General features: G+C 36.1%; 1 protein-coding gene across 6 annotated transcripts; it reads left to right on the forward strand.

The window, feature by feature from the left end:
- Positions 1-9,337: 9,337 nt before the first annotated feature.
- On the forward strand, positions 9,338-12,876 carry LOC132732991 (uncharacterized). Of its 6 annotated transcripts, none has more exons than XM_060719546.1 (2): positions 9,338-10,109; positions 10,402-12,876. In XM_060719546.1, the coding sequence occupies exon 2, from the start codon at positions 11,659-11,661 to the stop codon at positions 12,874-12,876; it is 1,218 nt and encodes a 405-aa protein (XP_060575529.1). In that variant the 5' UTR covers positions 9,338-10,109; positions 10,402-11,658. The 6 variants fall into 6 exon arrangements, with proteins under 6 accessions (XP_060575529.1, XP_060575531.1, XP_060575530.1 ...); XM_060719548.1 differs by having other exon boundaries at positions 9,338-10,089; XM_060719547.1 differs by having other exon boundaries at positions 9,338-10,028.
- The last annotated feature ends 278 nt before the right edge of the window (positions 12,877-13,154 follow it).

Consider the following 13,154-nt stretch of genomic DNA (forward strand, 5'->3'; position numbering starts at 1 on the left):
ATAAAAACATATCTCCAATAATTTCTGCAGAAATAGGTTTTTTCTTTTGAACTGGGGCGCTACAAAGTTTCTTAGCGGCATCTAAGATAAAACGGACAGTTTTTGAATCCCACGGACTGTTCACACCAACTATATCGTGAGACCATTTCAAACTGTAAAACGCAGCCTCTATAACAGATGCCGAAGTACCGTTCTGTATTGAATTAGTCAAGAATAAAGCTACACGAAAATCATTTGCTGGAAATATAGAACGAATATCGTTATCTTTACACCATTTTATCAACTTTTTAAACTGTACATCATATGATTTCCTTGTATTAAAAGATCTACTTTGCAAAATAATGTTTGGCAATTTTCTTGCTAAATGACAAAGTACATCGTTGTTCGAAACACTTCTTTCCATACGTTTCCAAACACCCAGACTGAAAACATCTGTAACGGATAGAGATCTAAATTAGGAAATTACCAGGACTTTCGGCTGATCAAACAGATCAAACGCTGTTCATAAAATCGAAAAATAGATACACGTGAAAATTACGTACAGCAAAAACAATAATAACATAATAACATAAATACAATGATAGCAAAATATAGAAAAACAATAAAACTATTGACCCTTTCGGTCATATTTGGGCCCTTCCGGCAATATTTAGACCCTTCCGGCCACTTTGGTCCTTCCGACCGTTTACCCAAGAAACTATATAGTCTTTCCGGTAGTACTTGATTACAAATTAAGGTGATAATTATTTTTATGATCTGGCATCAAGTTTAACTGCCAAAACAGATCCCTTAAACTTTCTAGAACCAAAAAGAGATCTTTTGTTTTTACCATGAACATATATTTTTCTGTCACGAAATTCTAAAACATCCTTTACATAGTTTTTCCATGTAAAAATGTTATCTTCAAATAATAAAGGCCAGTAAGCAGCAGACTGCCACCTTGGTACAATCAGGACACCCATAGCTTTACACTCTATCACGTGTTTAATTGTTTTGCAGACTAAACTGATGGGCGGCACTAACCAATTATTTCCCCCCTCCCAGTTCTGAGTAAAAGCATCGATCGCCTCACATTCTGGGTTCCAAAATTTAGAATTAAATCTCATTGTCTTTTTGTTCTCACAATCAGCAAATTTGTCTATTGTATAGGGACCCCACAAACCACTAATAAAGTTGAAAAAGTCTAACGAAACACCCCAATCATCTGCATCTATTAACCTGGATAACCTATCAGCAGTTACATTTTGGTCACGTGGTATCCATACTACAGACAAACGTATGGAACTCTCCCTACTTAAGTTGAATATGGAAAGAGCAAGGGACTGTAACTGCAAATTCCCGCTACCTGCGCGAACGATTGATTCGCAATTTTTACAGTCTGTGAACCACTGTACTGTTTTATTACGTAAGAATTTAGAAAGAGATTTTAAGCCCCATTCTATACACTTAAGCTCCCGCCATGTAGAACTCTGTAAAGATTCCATGTCAGTCCAAGCCCTATAAACTATAGACTGATCTAAATTCGGGGAATAAGCTGCGCATGCGACATCACTTGCGTCAGAATACACGTGAACCGGATACAAGCTAAGCTGATTGCACTGAAACATATTACGCTTATTCAAAACGTCTATGTTCCGTAACCAAAACAGAAGTTCTCTAAATTCGGCACTTTCAAAAGACATTTTGAAAACTGAGTCCAATTTAATACACCTATTTATCTGTGCGTGAAGCGCCCTTGTCATTAAACGTGCTAAATAACCAACAACGTAGTGCATTGATGCTATCATACCTGTGACCTTAGCAACCTTACAGGCGGTAAGTTTTGCTTGTTTATTTGTGAGATCGGTTATTTCCCCTTTTAATGCAGTAACTCTACTTCCTGTTACAGACAGAAGGCCAGACTTGAGGTTAAACATGTGACCTAGCCAAGATATTATTTGAACTGGAATCCATATACTTTTTTCAGAATTTTCTAAAAATCCCGACTTTCTTAATGTTAACTTTACAAAATCTGAGTTTTCCATAGCTTTGTTATAACAGTCCGCTACAGACCAACCATCATCTAAATATTACTATTATTTTAATTTTGTTCGTACGCCAATATTTAACTAACTCTCTCAGAACCTTGGTAAAAATAAAACCCGCAGTCGCTAAATCAAAAGGTAAAACAGAAAAAGACAAAGTATCTAAGCTTTCCGTCACTAGGCAAGGAAAACCCCAAAAATGACTGACATTTGGAAGCTATATCTATATGGTGGTAGCCAGAAGTTAAGTCAAATTTAAACATAAATCCGTTATTTTCGACATAGTCCTTAGCCCAGTTTTTATATTGTCAAATCGCATCTTTTTTTTCCATATGTACTTGTTTACGTGTCTTAGATCAAGAATTAAATCTTTTCTTTCCTGACCTATTGATTGACACAGTAAGAGGGTTAACTACCAACGGTTTAAAGGGCACCTCTATAACCCGACCAGACATGACAAGCTCTGTAACAGCCTCAAAAAAGAAAGGCATGTTATCTAAAGCGGACTTATTGTTTTTTAAATGCACAGACTCAGGAGAATGTATGAAAAGGAATATCATATTCGTTCAAAATTGAAAATTTTGTTTTCAAATTTAAGTTTTATGAGTAAATAATACTTACCCGACAGTACCATATGGATTCCTTCCGTTAATTTCTCACAATTCGCTAAACTATTTACACCGGGAAGTAAGCTCTTCAATAACTCCCCTTACTTCCGCCACGTGTATAAGATGTCAGTTTCAAATGAGGCGACCAAATCGCCCTGAAACTTAAACAGAGAGGGGTAGGTTAGGGTGGGTAGTGTACTGTCGGGTAAGTATTATTTACTCATAAAACTTAAATTTGAAAACAAATTTTCAATTTTCATTTCGTAAATAAACTTACCCGACAGTACCATATGGATTAACCCAGATTAAAAAGCAGTACTGAAAGGAGGTGGGTAGTTTAAGTTTCAAAAATATCTATTACATTCATTAATAAAACAATAAACTTGTTTTAATATCAATGAAAAATAGACACATTAAACACTTACCTAAAGTGTTTCCCAATGATTTCACACCATGTTTAAGTAAAGCAATACCAGTTGAACATGTATAACTGCTAACTCACTATTTACAGTTGCACAACAATATATATAAGTTCATCCCAACTGTACAAGAATAACCGTAAATACTCAAATTTACAAAACATCCAGTCGCAATTCGCCGGAAAAAACAAAGAGTTTGTACACACCACCTTGGTGAAAAACAATAACTTCTGTAACAACATTTACTTGAAATCCAAAACACTTGTATCTACGTTTTTGAGATAATGTTTAATGAAGGTGGTCTCTGAAGACCAATCTGCCGCATCCAGTACCTGATCCAACGACGCACCTTTGAACAATGCCCAGGAAGGCCCAATACTTCTAGTCTGGTGACCTTTAATTTTTCCAGTAGATTTCTTACTCATTTTGTAAGCATACTTAATAATATTAACTAACCATTTAGAAAATAGTCTGACTTGTCACTGGATGATGAGGTTTAATAACACTTAAGAAAAGTTTAAGTTCATTTTTAGAGTCTTTAACTCTAAAACTTTCAGTCTTTTTCAAGTAATAAGTCAAAGCCCTCTTTGGGTCTAAAAATTTTTCCCTCGAAAAAGATGGAATGAAAATCTTTCTTGAATGATGACTTGGTCTATCTTGTTTTGCTAAACCTGAACGTATAAAAGTTATTTCCTTTCTTCTGAATGTTTATGTTACCTTCTCCCAAATACAAGGCTTGAAGATCACTACAACGACGAAAACAGGAAATAGCTATCAAAAAACACACCTTCCATGTAATAAACTTCAAAGATGCGTCCTTCATCGGTTCAAATGGTGGCTTCTTCAGGCATTCTAAAACAAGAGGTAATCCCATTCAGGAACTAATTTTCTAATAGGTGGACCTTCATTAAAAAATGCCTCTAAGAAGGCGAATAATAAAGGGATGTTGGCCAATCTGAAATTTTTCCACAGGAGGTAAAATTGATGATAGCATAGACCGATAACCTGTAATAGTCTTATATTTTAACCCTTGGTCATAAAGGTAAGTCAAAAATTCAGCACAATCATTCAAAGAAGCTGAAAACGTATCAATCTGTTGTCTACAACACCAATTACTGAATTTTCTAAATTTGCAATTATAGCAATTATAATCTCTTCTTGTACCTTTTCGCCCAGAGGCGACAAGTAAATTTCTTGTTCTTTCAGAAAATCCCTTTGATCTGAAGACAATAGATTCTGTGACACAGGGAGTTTTATTGGTTTTGCTATCAACAATTTCAACAGCTGTGGAAACCAGTGCTGTCTTGGCCAAATTTGGGGGGCTATCAAAATCAGTCTGCACTTGAATAATTTCAATATGGTTCAATACTTTCGGAATTAGCTGTAATTGGCGGGAACGCAATATGCCATACATGTTCTGCCATGCAATAGACAGGGCATCCAATGCAAAACGCTTGGGGTTTGGCGGGAAGCCATGAGCAAAAAAATGTTGTCTGTATGTTCTCTTGAGTTGGCAAAGAGATCTATCAGAGGTTGACCCCAAATATTGAAAATTTGAGATGTCAACTGTTTTTGGTTCAGACTTCCAAATTCTGTATCCCTCACTTCCTGTCTGCTCAGAAAATCTGCCAGAAAATTCAAATTTCCCCATTATGTGAACTGCTTTCAAACCACAATAATTGTGATTCAATAGCCAGTTTTCCCATAACTCCCCCAAGTTAAACAGACAAAGTGTAGGGCAACGAAGTCCCCCCCTGGCAAATTTATTAACTGACACCTAAACGTTTTTGTCCGATCGAAATAAAACTTTCCCCTTGTTTTTCCAGAGCGGGAACAAAAAAGTGGCGGACTTTTCAAAATTTTACCCCCCTTCTTTTTCTAAAATTTTTTTAGGGTGTTGTATTTTTTTCCATCTTTGACCAACGGGGCCCTTTCATGGGAAAGTTGTTCATGTGACCGCCCCAGCCCCCAAATTTCCCCCTCGAAAACGGGGGGGGCAGATTGGAAAGGGGAAATTTTGTTGAACCCGATCTTCCCCTTTTGAAAAGTTTTGCCCTGTAAACCCCCAATTTGAGATGATATCGTTTGCATAAGGGGTTTAAAGGGTATATTTTAAAATTAAAAAGGATTTTTTGCCCCGGGCTCCAAAGGGTTTTAACAAAAGAAATGTATGGGGCCCCAAAAGAACAACTTTGCATTTGGGAAATTTTTTCTAGACAAAAAGGTATCAACCCCCAAAACAATTTATTAAAATTTTTTTTGGGTTTAAACGAGCCTTGTAAAAATTTTAGAACTTTCATGTTTCAAAGGGTTTTTAATTCTCTTTTTTTGTTTTGGGTTAAAAAATAAACCCCCTTTTTCATATCGAAAAAGGGGGCCCCCTTTGTAAGTGAAAATTTGAGAAGGAAACTAAAGAAGGGAATTTTTTTTTTGTTTACTATTTAAACCCCAGTTGGAAAAAAAGGGGGGATCTAGAATAAAACTTTCGATCTGACAAACATCTTTGGGAAAATTTTTCCGATTGGCAAAATAACCAATCGGGGCCAAATAAGATGTTAGAAAAAAACCTTGTTGTCTGAAAATTTGGGTCTTTTGAAAGGAAAATTTTTTTTGCAAAAAAACCCTTGGACCGAAAGTTTTTTGGGCCCAAAACATAGCACTCGAAATTGGTACACCTGACCTTTGAAACAGAAACGAAGATATTTTCTGTGACCCTTGAACATTTTTACATGAAATAAGTTTTTCAGGTCCAGATTTATTGCATAATCTCCTTTTTGAACTAGGTTTAGAACTTTTGGCATAGTATCCATTTTGAAAGTGAGTTTTCCTCAAATACCGGTTCAATGGCTTTAAATTTATTACAGGTCTCATTTCCCCATTTTTTTCTTTGGAACTAGGAACAACGTACTGTAAAAACCTGTAAGAATCTGAGATTTGTCTACTATTTCTATAGCGTTTTTTCAATAAAAGTTCTTCTATTTCTTTTTGAAATAAATTTTCTTGATCTAAAGGTTCTTTCGTCTGTTTTATTCCCAAGAAATGTGGAATTTTTAGAAATTCTAGTTTGTAGCCATTCTGAACTACATCTAGAACCCATTTGTCTATTGTTATTTTCTTCCAATTTTCTATAAAAAGTGAAATTCGACCACCTACCGGAATTTGAGGAAAACGTGCTAGAGTACTTACATGGTCATTGTTGAGTTGATCTTCCCATTTTCCTTCCATATGAACGTTTTGGAAAGAAATCGGGCTTGGAATTTTTCTTGTACTGTCCAGTGAAATTTTGCCCCTTGGTATGACTATCTGATGGAATCTTGGGGATACGAAAATTATTGTCCCAGCCACTGCTTGTTTTGCGTTGCTGGAATGTCCCTACGTAAACGTTTAGTGTCATTTGAAGAACGAACAGGTGAGAGCCTTCTTTTTCTGTCTCTCTTTTTCAGCTCAGGTAACATATCATCTAACTGCTTCTTTTTGTCCTTCCGTGCCTTTAATAAAGGTTCAAGTCCATTACCAAAAACACCATCACCAGTTAAAGGTAAAGTAGCAAAATCTTTGTAATCGGAAAGATCATACATGCCTGTATCTGCCATAGTTACTGTACGACGAACAATGTGATGAAAAGCTGCGGAGCGACTCAATTGATCAAGGCACTTCGTGGACATAGCAAAAATGTCTTTAACAATTTCACTGTTTTGTCTTTTGAAGTCATCAGAAGAAACAAATTCAACCAAATTTCCCAAAGCTTGTTGCATATAAAGTTGCATAACAATACCTAAACGAGCTGCTTGGGCTCCACGGTAAGAAACTTTTTCTACAGTTTTATGTGGTTGAGAAAACAAGCATTTAACCTGACTGTTCTTAAAAAGCCGCTTTACTGCCATGTCTGTTAACAAAGTAAACTTTCTATTAAAGGATCAAGTGTAGGAACTTGCAAAAAATTTTCCGTTTCTTCATCCACCGGAAATAAATCAAAATTTTCTTCATTAAACCGCAGAGAGAAAATTAGGGAGAAGTTGAAATGTAGACTGTCATTCAAGACTCTTTCTGGATGAATTTGTCCCACCGAAATAACCTCCTTCTTGGTGGACTTTCTTCACTGTAGGCATTTTTCAAAAAAATGTTAAAAAGGACATTTCTTAGTTGAATCAGAAAGTTTCTTTTTCATCGACTTTCCCTTAATAAAAACATTGGTCTTTTCATCTACAAAAAATTATCTCCATGAATAGACAAAATAATCACTGTTCAAGCCAGGAGATTAGAATCTGTCACTGTCCGACAGAGATCTGAGCCCGACTTAAAACTTAGAACGATGCACACTGTTCTTTTTCTTCACGTGTCTTTCCGTATAGACGGAAGAAGAGTTACACTGGGAGATTGAGCAGATTTGGATTTTGGCAACTAATTTCCATCCAATTTACCCGAAATACTCGACTCCAGAGCTGAGAATTTTTTGATTCCATTGTCCTTTCTAGAACATCGTATCTGGAACGTCTTTTAAGTGGAGTTTTCGGCGTATTAGTACCCGACTCCGAGTCCGAAGGAGGAATTTCACCTTCCTCTGGTATTTTATTTGTATCAACAAATAGTTGAGCCATAACTAAAGCGAATAAAGTGAAAAAACACGACCGATTTGGTCGCCGAAAAAAGGAAACTGACATCTTATACACGTGGCGGAAGTAAGGGGAGTTAATTGAAGAGCTTACTTCCGGTGTAAATAGTTTAGCGAATTGTGAGAAATTAACGGAAGGAATCCATATGGTACTGTCGGGTAAGTTTATTTACGAAATGAAAATAACATCTTTGATTGTTTTATTACAACCTATATCATTCCAAAACGAGGCATGTGATTTTAAACGACCTTTTACAGAAATATTTGGCATGAAAGTAGACTCAATATAATCAAAATAGTTCTTGTGCTCATAGTACGTACTGATAAATGAATTATATGAAAAGTCACACTTAACTTGTAAACACGTGATATCGGCCCGATCCTGTTCATTGCTTCTTGGCGTTGATTGTATCTGTCACGGCTCTGGTGACGTCATCGTGCACTTGCTGGTTGTAGAAATCGTGGGGACAGTTGGCTCTGAAGTGCCCGAATTTCCCGCAGGCAAAACATCGATCTGTTGGTGGAGCTCGTGAGACACCCTGTTGTCTAGAATAGAGGCCCTGGAATGGTGTTGGGGGACGAAAATTGGTGCTTGGTTGCTGAATGTTACCACCAACGCTATTTGGAGGAATAGTGTACGGAGCAAACCGGTTGCCATTTGTGAACCTTCTGTTCGCTTTCTTAGCTTCATTGCGCTGTTTGATAGTGGACGCAGCTGCTTTCTCAGCCTTTTTAATTCTCTTTGAATCTTCATCATCGCTGGCTAAATCGTCCTGCTCGTATTCGTGTACAGTCAACCAACCACTAGGTGACTTGTCTGCCAGTATTATCAGTTTATTGCGACGTTCAATCTTTTTCTTAGCAGTCTCACACAACTCGAGCGCCTCACCGTGTTCTCCTGACTCAATCAGTCCGATTATTTGAACAATGCAATCCACCAGCTCACAGTTATGATCGAACTGAATCTGATTCCCTTTGTTTTTCAAAACAGTGGATTTGTGAGTTTTTGCAACACTTCCTTTGCATATCTCTTTCTTAAAATCTGCAAACTTTGCATCAAAATAAGATTTTATCTCGTCTAAACTGTCCGAGTTTATACTTGAATTTAAGTGAGAAGTTAAGATTAAACTCGTCTGAACAGCCGAAAAGCAAATCCTCGAATTTATTATTTTACACACCTATAGTATACCATATACATGTATCACACTTTTCACGTGCACATCCCCGCCAAAAATAAACACGAGCGACAATCATAACCCCGCTCAACCATGTACGCGGTAAGTTGCCTGGCAACGTGTGTAAATACATTTATTATATTATTGTACTTTTGAAGGTTCATTACTGAAGTTATTGAACTTGTTAAATAAAATAATATTATGCACACCAGATGCTCGCATAATATAATTTAATTCAACTCGTGCAATAAATTCAGTCATTCAATATCCTCTTTTTAACAATGCATTTTTATATACATGTATAAAAGTAATTTAACAACTGCATTTATCTTTGTCTTTATAGGATTACAAATATTATATCAGGATCCCAGGATCCCACATGCAATTAAATATAAATTTTATTGAACGAGTTGAAGAAATTGTTAAAAAGCGAGCCTCTTGGACGAGTTTATTAAAATGGCATATGATAATGAATGAGCGATGATTATTACACATGTCACAGGTTCATATACGTAGTACGGTACATGTTTATATGTGTTATTGTTTGTCCTATTAAATGTCCTATAGCTTTAATTTTCATCATACTTTTCATTCATCCCCATATTGATCATATACTAACCACCATTACGGGCCTCTCTATCTAACTTTCTACTTCATTGATTCACTACACTACGCATGCGCACTATTTTGTAAGATTTTGATGGCGAGAGCCGCGATTTTCGAATGCTAATTAAAATTATTTGAAAGCGCATAATTTGTGTATTTACAGGTAAACTGGTAGATTGTTTTGATGCTCTGATTCATTCTTTCCATTTTGTCATTCATCATTTTCATTGATATTTTGTATTTTGCACTATTTTGTAAGATTTTGATGGCGAGAGCCGCGATTTTCGAATGCTAATAAAATTATTTGAAAGCGCATAATTTGTGTATTTACAGACCCTCTGTCCAGGTCCCAAGTACTTTAACCCACAGCGTCCATCAGAAACCCCTTATCTTTTGGACTGCGACAATTGGCGCCCAACGGGGGACTTGGGCTGCCACAACGCTGGAGTAACTTTTGGGTCGATAGTTCCGGGGACGAACGTTGAGCGATGATCAGTCAGCCATATTTGTTTGTACATGTATACGCATATTGGAATGCAGGATGTAAACAATGGTGGAATGTATAAGTTTTATCTTATTTCAACGTCAGTTAACCATCGGCAGTGATTTATTGTGATATTCTGAAATGAATTAGACCAGATATTTGTGTGCACAATTGTTTTCTTGTAAATTTTTAGCTAGCAATTTGATCGATTTCTACTTTCGTTTTCTAATTGGTACCATATTTCGCGAATGACAACACGGATGACATTTTCTATTGGAACATTTAATTATTCATAGAAGAGTGATACATTTTAGGATTTGGAACTGTTTTAGTCTGCTTCAGTGAATTTGAGTGTTATTGATATATAAAATAGGACTTGTAATTTAAATAGATTTTATTGACTATATTGTATATTGTACATGTCATGTTATTTTTCTATTTTTGTGATTCTCAATATTTTATTTAAATTTCAGATTTGTCATTGAACTGTTGTGAAATTGTGTCAGTGGTCACCTTGCAGAATCACAGTTGAAGGGTTGTTCATCTTGGCAGAAGGATCTTAGCATGTTTTCTGTAACAGTACTTTTCTGGTGATTGGTGAGAATCTTACTAACATTTCCCATCATAAGCCCTTAATATTATAGCTTTTCCTTACATAAAGACCTCTCCCATTTCCAATATGCATATATTTGCCCTTCCTTGATGTACCTGTCTCTATTTGGATAATATAGCATATATATTTATGTTATATTATGGTGATGTGTTTGGAAGCCAGCTTGGAACAGATATTTATCAGAAACCTTGAACATGTATAGTTTGTCAGTGGTACTGGTAAGTTAAGGTAGTTTATAGTGTAGTCTTCAACTGATCATGTTGTGAGTACATTTAGTAAGAGTGCCTTTGATGGTAAAGGAACTATATTGCTTCTCTTGACATCAAGACAGATTGTTGATATTTCTCTTTTGTTACATTGAATGTGACTCAAGTGAAATTTTATGCCTTGAAGAATGTGACTTCTATATATTTGTTTACAGGTCAATAGATGTATACACTTTTGATATATGCACTGCTGTAACTGTATGCTGTTAGTGTATATTGGAGAAAAGTAAACTTAACTTAGCACATTCAGATTTATAAAAAAATTGTCTGTTGCTGTATATTTTAGAGAAATACAATTTTGTTGTTTGTTTTATTCAAAATCTGACATCACGTTCAGATATTAGTATCTAAAGTAACATCCCTGTGGTGAATTACTTTAGTAACTATATATACAAACAATTTATTCCAACTGTGCTGACTGGCAATTGATGAAAGATAGTGTACAGTGTACTTCACTAGATAAGAGAGTGTAAGGTGTTTTTGAATGAATTGCAACATGTACATTTACCATTGATCTTTTAAATAAAAGTATGGTGTCCAATTGGTGACATATTTCATAAATTTGGAATTATTTCGCAGAATAGAATTAATTCAGAGTTTGCCATATTGAAGTACATTTAAGCTTACTAAAGTTGAGTGTATTTTGATAAGTGCATATATTTACATTTTATATGGTGCAGTGAAAGGAACATAATTGTAATATTTTATTTTGAGTGTAGAAATTACATAAATATAGACATGCTATGACTATGTGATCAATAAAAGAGTACTTATAGTACATACCATATTTGATCTACTTGATTTTACTTTTTTGAAGTGATTTGTTTGGTGTTTAATTTGTGTATGCAGAGATGGATTCTACTCGTACTCTTACACACATTAGGGAAGAGGAGTTAGAGTATTATATTGAACAGATTGAGCGTTCTGGTAGATATGCTGTAAATCCTATTACTTCTTGTACTGTTAATCCTGTCTCTACTAGCACTCCTGTTCCCCCTCCATTAGATTTTACAAGGGATGCTACTCATACACCAATTAGAGAGTACAACAACAGACATTCAGGAGCAGGCATACATCCTCAAATGGATAATATTTGTCCACCTGCACGCCCTCCCCCACCTAATCCTTATACTTTGTATCCACCTTCTTACTTGGATACTTCTTTGTCTGTAAGTCATTCTCGTATTCCTAAACTACCTCAGTTTTCAGGTGAGAGTAGGCCTGGTGATTGTGAGTTCGAGGTCTGGAAATATGACTTGCATTGTTTGTTAAGAGGTAGATTGTATCCAGACCATATTCTTCATGAAGCTATTCGTACTAGTTTGAAAGGGAAAGCACGAACTGTTCTCTTGCATTTGGGCGAATGGGCTACTATTTCAGATGTTATAGCTGAATTGGAAGCTATTTATGGTAATGTGTCCACTTCTGAACACCTGAAAGAACAATTTTATTGTGCCAGACAGGAACCTAACGAGTCCGTTGCTGAATATAGTCTTCGGTTAGAGCAGATTCTTACCAATGCCAATTTACATTTAGATAGATATGCCAAGAATGACATGCTTCGCAATCGTCTTTGGTCAGGGCTTCGGAATGATGAACTTCGTAATGTTTCACGTTACAAGTTTGAGTCCATCCAAGATTTTAATGTTCTTCGTAGAGAACTTAGGCAGATTGAACAGGATATTACAGCCCGTAAATCTGTTCACTTTTCTTCACCAGCTGCCACTAGTGCACCTAAGCCATCATCTTCTTCACGTAATTCTTCATCTGGTATATCTTGTTCTGTAAAGATGTCCGTGGTTGAAAGTAAGATCCTTCAGCAGTTAGAAGAAATATCCACACAGATGAAGAAACTCAATACCAGAGTTGAAACTGTTGAGAAAGAGTTTGCCAGTTTTAAGAGGAAGGCTGAGCCAACAGCTAAAGCTACCACTGGAGCACAATCTCGCTGGTCTGATAGAGGTCGATATAGTAGATCAACCTATACTACCCCTTCAGTCGACGATAAAGCCAAGGAGCCCGACACCAAGTCTTTAAACGAGCAGAGACCTTCACAGAAGGGCCAGTAGAAGGTCTGATTAATAAGAGCCCTACACTTGTACCTTTAGTTGGTAAGTCCAATACCTCTGAAGTTTCTATCAATGGTAAATCTTACACAGCTCTTATTGATTCAGGTTCCATGATTACAACCGGAAGTGAGTCATTTTTCAAGAATCTTGGATCTTCTTTCAAGCTTTGCTCTTTAGAAGACTTTGCTCTTGATATTTCTGGTGCTAATGACTGTAAAGTTCCTTATATTGGTTATATTATATTGGATCTTTCTGTACCTTCACTAGACTCATCTTCT

The sequence above is a fragment of the Ruditapes philippinarum genome, unplaced genomic scaffold (assembly GCF_026571515.1).
Source record: "Ruditapes philippinarum isolate M1 unplaced genomic scaffold, ASM2657151v2 ctg9498_1_1_1_1, whole genome shotgun sequence".
NCBI classification, from domain to species: domain Eukaryota; kingdom Metazoa; phylum Mollusca; class Bivalvia; order Venerida; family Veneridae; genus Ruditapes; species Ruditapes philippinarum.